This window comes from Zychaea mexicana (assembly GCF_025766255.1).
Source record: "Zychaea mexicana strain RSA 1403 chromosome Unknown BDB00scaffold_144, whole genome shotgun sequence".
Classification (NCBI taxonomy): Eukaryota; Fungi; Mucoromycota; class Mucoromycetes; order Mucorales; family Lichtheimiaceae; genus Zychaea; species Zychaea mexicana.
In genome coordinates this window covers 59587-75185 of record NW_026516807.1, presented here as the reverse complement: position 1 = coordinate 75185, position 15599 = coordinate 59587, and the positions used below count along the sequence as shown (strand labels likewise).

At 44.1% G+C, this 15599-nt stretch overlaps 3 protein-coding genes across 3 annotated transcripts; all 3 read left to right on the top strand.

Annotated features, from left to right (window-relative positions):
• Positions 1-638: 638 nt before the first annotated feature.
• Positions 639-1467, top strand: BDB00DRAFT_854745 (40S ribosomal protein S15). The gene is made up of 2 exons (XM_053125697.1): positions 639-1252; positions 1385-1467. Exons 1-2 carry the CDS (start codon positions 993-995, stop codon positions 1461-1463), a joined length of 339 nt encoding a protein of 112 aa, XP_052973578.1. The 5' UTR covers positions 639-992; the 3' UTR covers positions 1464-1467.
• A 3924-nt stretch (positions 1468-5391) lies between these two features.
• On the top strand, positions 5392-11574 carry BDB00DRAFT_854740 (uncharacterized protein). The gene is made up of 17 exons (XM_053125696.1): positions 5392-6423; positions 6497-6561; positions 6653-6924; positions 7011-7797; positions 7883-8019; positions 8086-8213; positions 8295-8428; positions 8525-8716; positions 8782-8879; positions 8949-9473; positions 9544-9628; positions 9728-10035; positions 10153-10359; positions 10472-10658; positions 10741-10840; positions 10942-11389; positions 11480-11574. Exons 1-17 carry the CDS (start codon positions 5417-5419, stop codon positions 11501-11503), a joined length of 4704 nt encoding a protein of 1567 aa, XP_052973577.1. The 5' UTR covers positions 5392-5416; the 3' UTR covers positions 11504-11574.
• Positions 11575-12580: 1006 nt separating this feature from the next.
• BDB00DRAFT_854735 (fungal-specific transcription factor domain-containing protein) lies at positions 12581-15507 on the top strand. Its single transcript, XM_053125695.1, has 5 exons — positions 12581-12782; positions 12847-12952; positions 13057-13890; positions 13968-14068; positions 14130-15507. The coding sequence occupies exons 1-5, from the start codon at positions 12739-12741 to the stop codon at positions 15484-15486; spliced, it is 2442 nt and encodes an 813-aa protein (XP_052973576.1). The 5' UTR covers positions 12581-12738; the 3' UTR covers positions 15487-15507.
• Positions 15508-15599: the final 92 nt, after the last annotated feature.

Genomic DNA, 15599 nt, shown 5'->3' with positions numbered 1-15599 from the left:
GTACAAAACATGGCTTCCTTGGTTGGCCTGATACTCCCCATCTACCCTCGGCGAGCCATTCTACCTTGCAATTACTTTCTACTTTATCTATCTCAATACCTACTATGTCTAACATTATTGAATTGGACCTTGTGTGCTGTGTTTAAAAATATCATGGTAGAAATCAACTTCATTCAATTTTACTACCTTATCTCTGGATGACCGAAAACATATCATGCCGTGGACTAAACAACGCTAGATGCATGTCCGCCAAAGAAGCTTGTCAATTCAATGACTTTCCAAAAAGTCCGTTCTGGAGATACTACTCCATTATCATTATCAATCGAAGCACGACTGTACTGTGCGATAATGTTTGGTGAAAAGCAACTCACATAGAATTTGTAAGTTATATACACTAAGTGGTGTTTCTACATGTGAGAGCGAGAAGAATTAGTAGCTTCCAGCATGGATCTATCATGTCACACACACCATCCAAAACGCGAATGCACAGAGGGGAAGGAAGGACAGGGAAAGCTGGTGGGCCAAAGGCGTCTGGGTCGCCTGATATGTGATTGGCTAATTGGACAAGCTTGCCACGGCTGATGGTCCGGACTTTCAATCCGGGCAGTGATGGTATTACGCTCGCTCAGCGAAGTAAGGATCCTTCCTTTCAATCATTATGGTAAGTAGGGGGCGTACATGATGATGGATGCAGTGGATAAGAGCAAAGACGTATAGAGAAAACGAACGGATGGATGGATTTACGGATGGATTGATGCATGGGAAATCCCCACAAAGCTATCCATTAAACGACGGATCCGTTTCACCAACAAAAATATCGATATCGAATTGCCGGCACATTCTAATCGTTTCTCCAACATTACCATTCTTCCAATCCATTGTTATTATAGGCTGATCAGCAGCAGACTACTCAGAGAAAGAGAACTTTCCGCAAGTTCACCTACCGTGGTGTCGACCTTGACCAGCTCTTGGACTTGTCCTCTGAGCAATTCATGGAGTTGGTCCATGCCCGTGCCCGCAGACGCTTCCAGCGCGGTTTGAAGCGCAAGCCCATGGGTCTTATTAAGAAGCTTCGCAAGGCCAAGAAGGAGGCCGCTGCTGACGAGAAGCCCGCTACTGTCAAGACCCACCTCCGTGACATGATCATCGTTCCTGAGATGATTGGCTCTGTTGTTGGCATCTACAACGGCAAGGTTTTCAACCAGGTCGAAATCAGAGCCGAAATGGTTGGCCACTACTTGGGTGAATTCTCGTAAGTATTATATATGCACATTTAACAGTGAGAGGGAAAGAGAGAGAGAATACAGGGAATATTGTGAATGTGCATCTTTTTGCATTGTGTCGTGTCAATTCGCTTATTTAATTTCGTTATTTTTCTATATAGCATCTCCTACAAGCCCGTTCGTCACGGTCGCCCTGGTATTGGTGCCACCCACTCTTCGAGATTCGTTCCTCTCAAGTAAAAACATACTCAAGAGAGAAATAATAAATCAGTACCGAAGACAATTTTTGTGTACTTGCAACAATTCGAGTTTTCACGCTCAAATTTTTTTTTGGATCTGGAGAGAAGTTTGTGTGATTTATTATTATTGTAAACGAGCACTACGATAAAAAAAATGCTATTTGGATGTGATAAATAGGTGTGCTTATTAATCAAACGAAAGCAAAAGCCTTGTTTGGATGGTGATGAAAGTACATGTCGTTGGGGAACGAGCTGCCGTCTCCTGTAGTGCATTTCATAGAAGCATTATTACCATTTCGATTACATACATATTCCATTAAAAACTCACCGTTTTCCTTGGGAGCGAGTCGTGGACTGTAACCACTACCTCCGCTGTTGCTCTTACCAGCAGCCATAGCCATTGCTTTGCTTGGGTGGTGATGGTAATACATGTCGTTTAGCGTATCCACTCGGCCTAATTAAAAAAGTAAAATGAGTGGGAGCAAGTAACTTGATGATTGTTGATCTTACCTTCGCTATTTTGCTGACTACCTCCGTTGCTATTCTTATCTGCTGCCATGGCCATGGCCATCGCTTTGCTGGGATGATGATGGAAATACATGTCATTTAATGTATCAACTCGACCTAAAGAAGTGTAAGCTCAAATGAACCGACATTTTCTCTCCAGATCTTACCATCGCTACTACCACCATCGTTGTTGTTTGCTGCCATTGCCATAGCCTTGCTGGGGTGATGATGATAGTACATATCATTCAACGTGTCCACTCGACCTTTTTACAAAGGATAAATGTGTATCAAGACTTTCAGCAAAAATGATCTATCAGCCTTTATCTTTGTTTCAACTAACCTTCACTGCTTTGATGGCTACCGGCATTGTTGTTGTTTGCTGCCATAGCCATTGCCTTGCTTGGATGATGATGGTAATACATGTCATTCAGCGTATCAACTCGGCCTAAAGCAAAGTAGAGTGGCATATTACTTTCGCAAACCTTGTTTATGATTCACCTTGTCGCCACCGCGCTTGCTTCGTACTTACCGTCGCTAGCCCCGTCGCCCTTTGCAACGATAACAGCATAGCTCAATAGCAATGGTATGGCTGCTGCAACAGTCAAAATGTTCTTCATTATGTTTATCTTAAAATTAGGGAAGAAGTATGAATATATTTCAAGGGGAAAGAGATCTACTTTTTCTGGGCAAAATGTCCATGGGTTAAAACCCTCACCCTTCTTCTTTCATTGCCATGGCTGGTGAAGGATGTAGAAATTATGCAAACCCTTGAACCAGGCTTTTACTTTGACCAATTGCCATAACCCTCAACGTATGATCGAACAAGCAGACGTAGAGAGGCTAGACAATAGCATACAACATATTGTAATAGCTTGTGTGCAAATGTATCGATATACGTCATGGCTTGCACGTATACATGCATCGGCCCGAAACATATTTCCCAACCCAGGGACTGTTTGTGCTAATTTAAATCTAACATAATTGCCATTTCATTTATATGACACCCATATTGTCTCCAAGACACTGGAAAAGTTTAGTGAGAGGAGAAAGTGTGGTGGTGTGGGATGCTTTTGGTCCTGCATGGTTCAGAGATTTCATTTTGCGGAGCTGCTTTCCCGGCAGACCTCAAGTTCCTCGGCTTGCATTTTTCTCTATCAGAAGGTTATGTAAGAAATATTCAAGCATCCGATCATGGTCCCATGTAAGCTTCACAGACAACACTGATGTGTGTATGAGCTTGCAGAGGTAATCCATCTTTATAGGCGATCTTGGGCCCACGTTGTTTTTTACCCCACGATTTTTAAGACGCGGGCTTTTCCAGGTAATGTTTCAAAACAAGCTTCATCGTTGACTTTCATATTCGGGTAAATACTGATTATTTATTCAAAATATACTCATGCACATTTATTGGATATCTGTCATGAGAAATGTCAGAGTGCTATGTGAGTTAACTGCTCTTGTGGAAGTCTATCCTTGATGAAGCCTTGGTCGGAGCAAAGGATAACTGGACGTCTCTCATAAATGTTACAGACATACTGTACTTTGTGTCCAGATTCCTTTGATCCAACATTTGGCAAGTATAATCTGAACTGTGAGTTTCTTACAAACAAAAACATACAATGATTATATACGGCATGTTATACTATGGTAAAAGATATTATACTATTGATTATACTGATAAACATGTAAAGAAACATATGCCAGCACCAAATCAAACGGTCGATTACGTGAGAAAGCCTCCGTTGAATTTGCTGCTACTACCGTTGACGAAAATCAAACCCGTCGTATTTTCCAAGATTGTGCAGGAATGCCAGCCTTGAAAAAAGCGGGGGTCCATTGTATGCTCCAGGCCGTCGGGTTCGGTCCATGCAAGCTGCTTCTCCAACTTAATGATGTTGTTTGTTTTGCTCATGTTTATCAAAACATCTCCCTCCGTAACCAACCCTGCTGGGCTAGTACCTTCGCCTGTTGTGAGGCCTGTGTGCGCAATTAACCGTCATCCCTCTCTTATCAGCACACTCCACTGACTCGTCCTCTCTTCTCCTCTATCTTCGCCATAATATCTTCACACCTCAAATTCTCCATATGGGTTAGCAATAAATACATTGCAACTGGAGTCGTCAACAAAAGATAAGGACTGTGTTACACAAGTAGGCAAAGCGAGCTTATTGTTAAAATAGATAGATTGCATGTTGATGAAATTGTTGTAAGCCATTATGTTCGCCAAACTCGCAACAGCAAATGCAAAAGCATCTTTATAATGGGAACGCTGTAAGCAATTTTCGAATGCTAGGCATTATCCATCACATCTGCTTATCCTTTCGCTTACGCGTAGCTCTCGGTGTTTGTTATTGATTCCCATTTAATATGCTTTTGTACTGGATTGACGACGTTCTACTGATGTGGGTCAGCGTGTGAGCTTAGAAATAAAGAAGAATGCCCTTGTTTCAAACCGCATCATTACTGTACCTAACGCATGGTTATGCAATGCAGGTTATTCCCGTGATGCATCTCTACCCTTAAATCAGATCCACCTCTGTCCAAAAATGCTTTATCAGAGCAGCTATAGTGATTAATGGCATTTTTTTGTATAAAATTGTAGATTCTTCCCCTATTGTCCGTCCCAAGCGGTAGTAGATATGTTCTCCCGAACTATGCGCCTTTTTAGACATTTTGAATAAAACAACAAAGTTTAAAGAAGTTTATCATAACATCCAACCAACAAGATGAATCGTGGCTGATCTTATCGCCGAGTTGACACGACAGTTTAAAGTCGCATAAAGTAGTTCCCCCGTTAACTTTTAGCACTTACAGATGGATGATCACAAATATTCGGATATCATATTTTGAGAACGAATTAAAACGAGGGCAGACTAACGGTTTAGACAACCAATCATGCAATCCACAAGAAGCTATACCGTTACTTTATGGGTTTCCCCGCACTGATGACTCTGCAAAGTTCTATCTGTATTGGAAACTACTAACCTCTCTTCAAGTAAAATAAAGGTTAAATATACTAGCTTTTGCCTTTATAGCGATATACGTACTGGCTTAATTGTTTTTTTTTATGAAATAAAAGGTTTATCTGTATCGGACCTGTACACCCAAATCAAATTATGCAGATCGGATAGCCCTCATATCCGATGCAATTCGATTCGTGCAAAACCATAAAGTACATATGAAGACCAACTAAAAATGCTGCTAACCATGCAACAACGCCTGCTAGCAAAATGAAGGGCCGTTTACCCATCGATAATGGCATTAGCCAAGTGACGGTGCCGTTGGCGTAATGACAATGCCAATAAGCAAAGTACGTGGCCGTTGGCACCTTGAAAAAAAATCTCGAAAAAGAAATTCCGTTGACCAAAATAAAAAAAAAATCCCGTGTCCGGGATTGGATACCAAAAATCCAGTATTGCCACCAAAAGGGAAGGCAGAGCACTTCAAATGACGACTGATGGTGCAACCAGATCTGCTTCAACATTACACCCTTCACCGTCGTCAACCTCTGCACAATCGATGAACTCTACGTCGTCGCAAACGCCACTAAACCGACAAGCGGACGATGGTGGCGAATCGAGCAGCAGAAGAGCAATTCCAGAAGAGAACACTACTTATTTTTTATTAGATATAAACGACGGCGATAATAACAATAACAATATTGTTAAAGACAATAATGACGTCGATTGTGACGACGCTACTGCCAATGATGCTGAACAATTGCAACAGCAACAACGACGACGGCGTGGACGATCTGGCAGTAACTCTCGGCGGTCAGTAACGAGAAGCACCAGTTGTAGTAGTAGTAGTAGCAGCTCTTCCTCAGGTTCGAGCGTCTCAGCACAAGTGGTTATCGATCACGGCAATTCTTTACCACGACGATTGGATAAACGAATCGCACGCCGATTAGTACGATCAGACAATGAGGAATCTGAAAGTGACTATGCCTACAGTTATACACCACGTCCAGAAGCGGGTGGAGCGGAAGAAAATGTCACACATCCATGTTCACAAGGAGAAGACGCGGAAGGAGCAACACAACCTGTATCGCCGACGGATCGAGAGGATGATGGTATCCACCACCACCACCACCGTCAGCATCATCATCATCACCACCATCAGCGCAAACTTGACAACTCCACGCACGAAGGCAAGCCGCCCCAAGGCATGACTGTGTATACGGAGGAAGATGATGAGTTGATGGAAGAGGTGCCTAGCTGGGGTGATCACGAACGGATACGACGGCATGAAGAAGATGAAGAAGAAGGGTTGCAGGAAAATAGCCCCTATGACGGTGGAGACGAAGGCCGTGCACAACGACATCATCATCAACGGAAACCAAAGAAACGGATTAATCGGCTTCGCCAAGAAGATCTACACTCACATTCATGGAGTCGTCGAGAAAGCCAACAAAATGTTCGACGATCCGGTTTGACGAGCGAAGAGGCATTACAGTACGTGATGCGTTTCTTTATCTATTTTCTCCGACCATTGCAAAAAGAAGATTAATTGGGATGAGGGTACTAGGAAACTGCTGTTTGTTGCAAACCAGATATTGGAAGAAAAGCGAACCCAAATTGCCAAGAAAATATGTGGGTATCGTTAAAATATGATCAATTATCTTGATTGATTTGCTCATTGACTTTCTATATTGCGGTTTCCTTTTTTTGTACCGAATCAAAGCTGTGATGGACTGGCTGCTTCGCCCGTGGACCCTACTTGGGCTACTAACGGGTTTCGCACTCTTGGTTTTCTATATTGCCGGATACTTCGTGAGCGATCCATATCAGTTCCGGCTGACAGGTGCACTTGTAGAATCCCTGCTTGTATTGGCCATGGTAGGCTGGAACGGATTCCTGTACCAGCGCGAACAAAAGATGACCTTGTACGAGATGATAAATCGAGCAACGACTATTATCGAAGCATTGGATCGCAGTGGCATGAATATGGTGCAGGTAAACCCCAACAATATTTTATGAGCGAGATATCACCCTGTTTGATTGCGGATCATGTTAAGCATTCAGTTGTACTCTATAATCAGGATACGCGGATACCTTTTATTCCTAATATGTCGGTAGCGAGGGTAGTCCGTGACGGTGTCGTGCGTATATTCCCCGTAAATCTGCTGGTCGAGGGCGATGTCGTTGAAATGCTCTATGGAGACGTCGCACCGGGTCGCATGAAGTACATTCACAAACCTGGCGGTTCCGTGAACGATTCGGACAGCCAACAGCAACAACAACACGCCGAAATATCGTCCAAAGAAGAAGGATACCCATTACAAACAAGAGAATACTACTTGGCTAAAGACCAGATCTTCAAATCGTCGTTTTTCGGTATACCACCACCCATGGGTCTTATGGACGAATATTTGCGAGCACGCGGACGACATCAATTTCTGCTGTTGGAGACGCCGCTCGAAAAGAACATGCGCACGGCACTTGTTCAAAAGCGTCCGGACACAGTTCTGACAGAAGAAGCTCGCAAGCTTGAACGTGTATTTTATCACTATATCGTTTGGATTGTGATTGGCATTGAATTTGTTATCAACCTGCTTCGATTTGGACTCAGGGACAAACTCGTCAATGGCTTTGCTACAGATCAGTTGCTCGAATTGATGACCGTTATTCCATTCTACTCGATCTTACCGCTGTTGCCGTTTTGTCTTCCAAGCTTGTGGCTGGTTGCTAGAAGTTTTGGGAATGCTCAGCTGCTGATCTTGTTTGAGGCGCTTCAGATATCCAAGACCGAGTATGAGGATGATGATGAAGACGACGAGTTTGATACAGAGGCACCACCTCCAACAAAAGATGTCGAATTGAGTCCCAGTAAGTTGGGTTGTTTCTTTCCTGTGCTTTCTCCTTTTGTATAAGTGTGTGGATGAAATATTTAGAGCTCTATGATGTCTTTTAGATGTTGTATGGGATCGATTTTGCTCGCTTTTGATCAAACGAGATCGACTGTCGCTAACAAGATCAATCAATTTGTTGGAGTCGCTCGGAAGCACTACAGTCATCTGTTGTTTGGATAGAGAAGGAACCATTGCAAACGTAAGTTATATTACATGAGTATTGGGCTATATATACTTGCTACTAAATTAAAAACCAATAAATTAGCCTTTTCCTACCGTAGAGCAACTGATGTTTCCTGACAAAGAAGATATACGCTATCTGGACGTAACGGAGGATTCGGATGAGGAATATGGACTCAAGTTTGAGGACCAAGACTGGGAGCAATATCTTGCGTAAGCGGTTAAATAGGGAAAATGGGGCCAATCTTAGCAAAACTTATATTGTTCTATGATCTAACTTTTTTTTTGTCTCAGCTCTTTAAAACCAGTAGGGTTGAATTTTATGTTGAATACCAACTGTGGTGTGCTCCAGGGAAGGAAACGATCAGAGTATCATCGTCGTCGCTCGAAACTGCACGTCTATGGTCGAACTTCACCAGCACGACAGAGTAAGTGTGTAAAAAGACCACTGGACTTTTTCTTGGCTTTTTTCTTCCCATTCACGCCCAACTAAGACAAACAAACACACTTTTAACCTGTTGTAGCCTGTTTATGTCGACTGGGCAAGTGCATTGGTTTTAAAGAAGAAGCACTTGATTCGTTCGCACTGAGAGCTGAAATCTATACATTTGCTCCATATCATGAAATGCTCAGTGCAGCACGCTACGAGTACAGTCAATATTATCAGTTCGAAGTGCCCAATGCATTATCTACTGTTTTCGAAGAAAAGACTTCAGGTATTTGGGGTTCCTTAGACTCCTTTGAGGTTAGAAGACGCCCCGGACTGACTTACTTTATGTAGGAAGCTACCAGCTTTTGACAGATGGACATCCTTCACTTGTGCTAGACAAGTGTTCTGATTACTGGGACGGCAATGGCTTACAGACCATGTGCCATACGGTAAGTTGTGAGATATAGTTTCCATTCCCTTAACCCTTCTTTTGCTAAACTATGTTTTCTTTAAATAAGATGGAGAAAAAAGTTAGCGACTTTTTCCAAAATGCCATGGTACACGACATGCAATGTATTGCTTATGCCTATCGCCCAATCAACACGACGCACGGACACCGTATCCCATTTCTGAACCCTATTGTTGAAGATGCCGAAGAGCCCGGCTGTGCGTTCGTGGTCTTACCTTTTAAACCACCTAGCTCAGATAGTTCGAGTACAGCAAGCAGCAGCAGCAGCAGTAGTAGTAGTCAAAATAGTGTAAACGAAACGGCACCACAGACTGGATCGCCATCACTATCGTTTACTGGCATACCGTTATCGATTGAAAGTGGTGCGGAGGCAGAGCCATCATCATTGCCAAAAAAACACCGACGCCGTTCCTCCAAAACTACAGCGGAATCTTCAGGCAGTGAAAGTACAAGCGATTACTCGTTTGAAGAAGATGAGCCTGTGGACGAGCAGGAAGAGGAAATGTTTTACAAGGAAGTTGTCAAAGGCCAGATTTTCTTGGGAATGACAGCCATGTGCCATCAACCGAAACAAGTATGTATTATGTGTTGTGCGTAATGTAAAATTCATAGAGTGATTAATTCAAGCTTGAACAACTGTGCAGAATGTTGTGGACTTTATCGAGGATTTGGGTCTAGCAGGGATTCGTTTCGTCAACTTTTCTCCTACGGCAGAACGCGAATCGAAAGGTATTGTTTACTCCCCTCCTTTTTTTTCCTATGTAGTAGTAATAGTAGCTAGCCAAGAGAATGAAAAATTGACGTTGTGTTCATTCGGTTCCAAATTAGCATTTGCCGAGAGATTGGGACTTGAAACCGACTGGAACAGCTGCATACTGCTCTCAAGTCCTGACGATGAAAACTGCGGCAATGGATACCTTCAGTCGCACGACATTAAAGCCCAGCTTCCGCGAGGTATCGACCAGATCCGACATCATCTTGAAGATGTGGATGATATTCCGCTTCATGTCTCGCTGTTTGCAGAGTGTACGCCCCGAGCAATCAAGGAGATGATCCGTATTTTCCAAGAGTATGGCGAAGTGGTATGCTGTATTGGCAACGCATTGAACGCAAAAAACACGGAATCGTTTGCATTGGTAAGTAGCGTGTTTGGATTAGCAATCACGGGGATGGAATCTATCACAGCTTGTCAAAATGAAAACAGTTTACCTTTTTATGGCAATTAATCATGTCTTTGTTTCTAAACCTCCAAGGCGGACATGAGTATTGCCATGGAACCCATGCACACCCGCGCTCAAACCAAAGGACGTTTATCACTGAGTGGACGACAGCCGCCCTTGGCCGTAGGTGCTTCCCTGGTCAGTCTCCCGTGTGGACTTTTCATGCAATATGAAACAAGCTTGTACGCCGTAACACAAATGATTCGTGATGCACGAAGATTGATGAGCTGTATTAGAATGGTACGTATTTTACTGTGCTGCCGGGATAAAACTTACCCTTTCTTTTTTTGTGGAGCATACGCGCGTAAGCTAACATTGCTCTCCTGGTATACGTTGCGCACCGCTTTATTAGGGATTCGCATTCTATGTAGGCACCTGCATGTCGCTGACGTTGATGCAAATTTTGTGCTCTTGCATGTTACTACCGTCGCCAATAACCGGCTACCAAATTTTGTGGATCATGTGGATCATCTTGCCAATTCTTTCCTTATCGATGCTATTTACCCCGCACGATGACAACATTATGCTCCTGATGCCTGGTGAGTCTGAGAAGAAATTGCATACAGTTTTTTTAAGTGTAATTTGACTAAAACAAATCGTGTTCTTGCCCAATGTCTCTAGGTAAAAACATCGAGCATTTGACTGGCCTTGTACGTTTCATGGTCTATTTCTTGCTACGTTTTTTACCGCTCATAATAATATGTATAATTATTTACACCATGTGAGTTACCGACGTTGTCATTCTATGCTCTCTATAAGCCGACCTTTTCCATGCTAAAACTCACCATTCGGGCGCGCTACACGCATATTTTGAATACACAGGACACTTATTTATTCTCTGGGCATCCCTGCATCACAAGCGTTCGGAGGTCTAGGCAGCAGTGATCGAGGAGGATGGTTGCATTGGACGCGCGAAGAACAGTGGGCAGTCCTGTATGCCCAGAACTTGATGCTTATTTCCTTCGTCTGGTGCTTAGCGTGGATGTCTCCATCCTTCTTGCACCGCACATTCTCGCTCTACCACTCGATACCTTTCAAAAACAAGGTATGGGTAGGTGCATTCTTCATAGTGATCGCACTACAGTTTGTCTTTTGTGCCGTCTCGCTTGTGCATGGCCCTTTCCAACTGGCATCCATTCCTTGGTATGTCTATTTTCTTGGGCTCATTTGGCCTGTCATTGCAGTGCCTGTACAGGAGCTCGTCAAGATGCATGACGACAAGGAGTTTACCAGGTTCCAGAAACGATCCAAGCTGGAGTTCAGTACAAAGGTAAATTTTTCTATTTTCTCGTTACGTTTTGAAAAAGATAGTCCCTCATTCCCTTTACTGATCGTATAACACAAACCTATCCTTTCTTAGCTTGGCATGCATTCGCCACTTTAAAAAGTCTATAGTTTTAATTGCCACCTTAATAAATTTTGCACTCATTTTTACCCCACACCAAGAGAATGGTACGGATGTTTTAAATGCATGTAGGAGAAAGAGAAAAGACTAGGTCATTCGTCTCGGGTTGTCTAGGCAACGCTGTAACACCCACCCCTGCATAATGCATCGTGATTTATCACAGCTTGAACGCGGATTGGTTACGTCCATCTTCGTGTGTGAGTGTGAGTGTGTGTGTATGGTGGACTTGGAACAGAGTAATACAGGATAGTACACAACGTCGATACCAAGTGAAGCAGCGAAAACGGCAGTTATGCTCAAGGCATCTGATTCTTTTTATTCTAAACAAAATTCCCCGGACGGAAACGGAGGCCCTGATCGTAAATAAAACAAAAAATTCAAAGTTGCACAAGAAAACATGCAATGGGCCGGCACCGCACCTTTTTTTTTTTGTGTTTGGAAAGGCATTTCAACTATCGTGTACGTAATCAGCATCATTAAGTCCGCTCAAATAACCGGTTTGCCTAGAAGGGTTCTGATGGGAAAGGCTGGGTTTCTGTTCGTGCTGAAAGAAGAGAGAAAGAGACAGCGGGGGGAAGAGATGGAATCGACTGATAGCTAATAGGTTTGACAGGGACAAGGGACCTAAGGATGGTGTACAACAAACAACAACCAAAAAAAATGGCGGGGCTCTGTCCGGGGAAAACAGTTACTAAAGAAGGTTGAACGTTTCCATTCATCGTGCTTTATAAGCTAATAAGGCGGGAAGGAAGAAGTAACTTAGCAAGCAAGCGAGTAGGTTAGGCGAGATTGTAACCCCACTGGACGAGCAGACAGCGTCAGCTTATCGGCATCTGTAATCTTATAGGATCGCAGTAGATGCTTGATCCCAAAAAAACCTTTTCAAGAGAACAAGAGGAAGACTGGACCTTCTTTTGAAACCAAAAAGAAAGAGAGTCCCGTAGGCTGGATAACAGGCTAAGTAGCAGGTCTACCCCACACAGGACCTTTTTGGGTAAGGCACCTGCCCTGTCCACTTATTGGTTAGATTTCTCTGTCGCTCTTTTTTTTCTCTTTAATCCTCTTTATCATTTTAACACTTTTCTCTTTTTCCTCTTTTCCACAGATTCCCGTATTTTACACAACCCTACTCTTCCACCTCCACTCACACTCACTCATTCACTACTAAAACACACACCCCACCCCACTCTTTCTTCTTTGAGACTATCTTTTGTATGCCTGAAGATATAACAAAAAGACAACGTGTGAGCAAAGCTTGGTAAGTTGGTCCTTTCTTTCTACAAAACTTTTTTTTGTGATCGTGTGCTAACGCTGAAATTAAGCGAGCAATGTCGACGAAAAAAGGTGAAATGCGACGGTGCTTCGCCATTATGTAGTAATTGCGTTGCACTTGACATTCAATGCACATACAAGGAATCGACCCGAAAGGTATTGTCTAGGTTTACAGTTTTCTCTTTAGCAGACATCGTAGATATGCTCCAACATTGGGTCACTAACAATCAACCATTACATGATACCTACCAATTGTATAGAGAGGACCTCCCAAAGGATACATTGAAGCAATCGAAGGGCGGCTACATCGACTTGAAGCGCTTCTCGGCAGCATTGTCCAAGAAGGCGACCCTCGATTCCAAGCGGTGATGAACGAGCTCAATGCACCATTAGAAACAGCATACGGCGAACTCGTGCGTCCGCGTCCAATGCAGCGCAGCGTGATTGCCGGCTTTGAAGAAGGCGGACAAAACACATCGATAGCCGAATACCGAGACGCAGAAGAACTGCAAAGAAACCCGACGGACATGGGCAACTCAATGACGACGATCGACTCTGTCAACGACAACATGTGCAACCTGTCGATTGACGAAAGTGGGCAACTTCGCTACTATGGCAGGTCGTCGGGCTTTTACATGCTGCAAGGCAGCAAAAACTTTCAAAACGGCTCGTTTCAATTCGGCTCCGATGATGCTATCCATTCCATTCAACAACGGGTAGACCCGTTTGAGATGCCGCCTGACGACTTGTCAAAGCACCTGCTCGAGCTCTACTTTGAGTACTTTTATCCGTTCATCCCGCTTTTGCACAAAAAGTCGTTTATCGAGTCGCTCAATAGCAAGGATAAGCCGCCATCGCCTTTGCTGTTAAACGCTATTTATGCCGTGGCTTCGCGTGTCTCGCCCGATCCCCGTGTGCGCGCTGATCCTGATCATCCAGACACTGCTGGCGACGTCTTTTTCGAACGCGCGCGTCTGTTGTTGGATTTCGAGTGGAACAACTTTCGCGTCTCAACCGTACAATCGTTGCTACTGATGAGCAGCCATCAGAACGGCGCTTTGAAACCCACTCGGGGCTGGATCTACAGTGGCATGGTAACGTTGATAATTATTGCTTAGATCAAAGCGAGAAAACAAAAAGCTTATTCAGTTATTGTGCTTTTCTTTAAAAGGCTTTTCGTATGGCACAAAATCTGGGTTTGCACAGAAACTGTGACACGTGGAATTTGTCCGCTGCTCAAAAGGAAGACAGAAAGCGAGCATTCTTTTGCTGGTAAGGCTAAGATGAGTTAACTGGATAAAGGCGTGTGTTCTAAACATCATTGTCTCTCTAGTTTTGTGATTGATCGATTGACGTGTGCAATGCACGGAAGAGCGCCCATGATTGACGAACGCGATTACGACACGCCTTATCCGACCGAGCAGGACGAAGACGACTTGAATCGGACGCCGCGTATTATGGACAACTTTATCGCGCTTGTGAAACTATGCGAAATTCTCGGCGACGTACTGCGCGATCTATACATGGTCAAGGGCCGCAAGCAGCTATCCGTGATGGCAACGCCTGACAGCGTCATTTCGACACTCGACCGAGCCCTGAACCAATGGATGGCCAAACTGCCGCCCTCGTTACGCTACCGACCCCCGAATACCAGACTGGCAGAAAGAGCTCCAGCGCCGGCGTTGGAACTGTGTCAAGTGCACATGCTCTTTTATACCACCTTGATCCTACTGCATCGACCCTTTATCCCCGGCCCTACCCAGAGCATTGCACCTTCCGTTTTCCCGTCGGCATCCATCTGCACATTCGCCGCAAACAAGATTCTCGACATTGCAGAGTCGATCTTTGCAGACGGCCGTCTGACCAACGTCAACAACTACTCACTGTACTTTATGTTCACTGCCGGCATCATTTTCATCTACAACGCAGCTTCGACGGACAGCATGTTTTCCTTTGAAGCCAAAATCAGCATTAACAAGACCATGCGCGCCATGGATGAAGTTGAAAAGACATGGATCACCTCTGCGCGTCACTGCAACATCCTTGGTGAACTTGCTGGTCTTCGCGAGATCAATCTGTCTGGTGTGGATGACAGCTATCGCAGACGTACATCGATACAACGCCAGACGAACGCGGCACCCGCTAGTATTGCTGTGCCAAATTCACCTGTCATGATGCAAGAAGAAACAACGACTACGGCTACCCATCAACAACAGCAGCAACAATCGTTGTTCCCATTGTCTCAGGACGCAACCGAGGACAAGTATTCCAACTACTATGCCGTGTTCAACGAAAAGTCACCTCCACGATGCAATGGCTACAGTGTCCATAGTCCACCTCAGAACGTTGCACAAACGCCGCCACTAGCATCAGCACCGTCGCCCAGTTCGGCTACCACCGCAAACATGCCAGTCTCACAAGGCGGTGCTCGACCGTTTGATCCACTGGCAACTGCGTTCTGGGGCATGCCCACATCGTTTGACATTGATGAATGGAACAGTTACTTTAACAACCAAAACCCTCAGCGTCCTCAACAGCAAGAGCAACAGCAATCAACGCCACAGCAACAACACTCTTCTCAACAGCATCCTTCTCATCCACTCCAGCCTCAATCCAACGCTACACAACAACCTGAAAATAATCATCATCATCATCATCATCATCATCATGTTGGGAGACCGTATTGGTAGTCTCCCCCCTCCTCCCTTTGTTTTTGTATATGTAATTCTCTTTTATTTTTCCCTTTCCTTTCGTCACTGTAGATAATAGCAATATGAATGAACATAGAAAAATTACTTCTTCC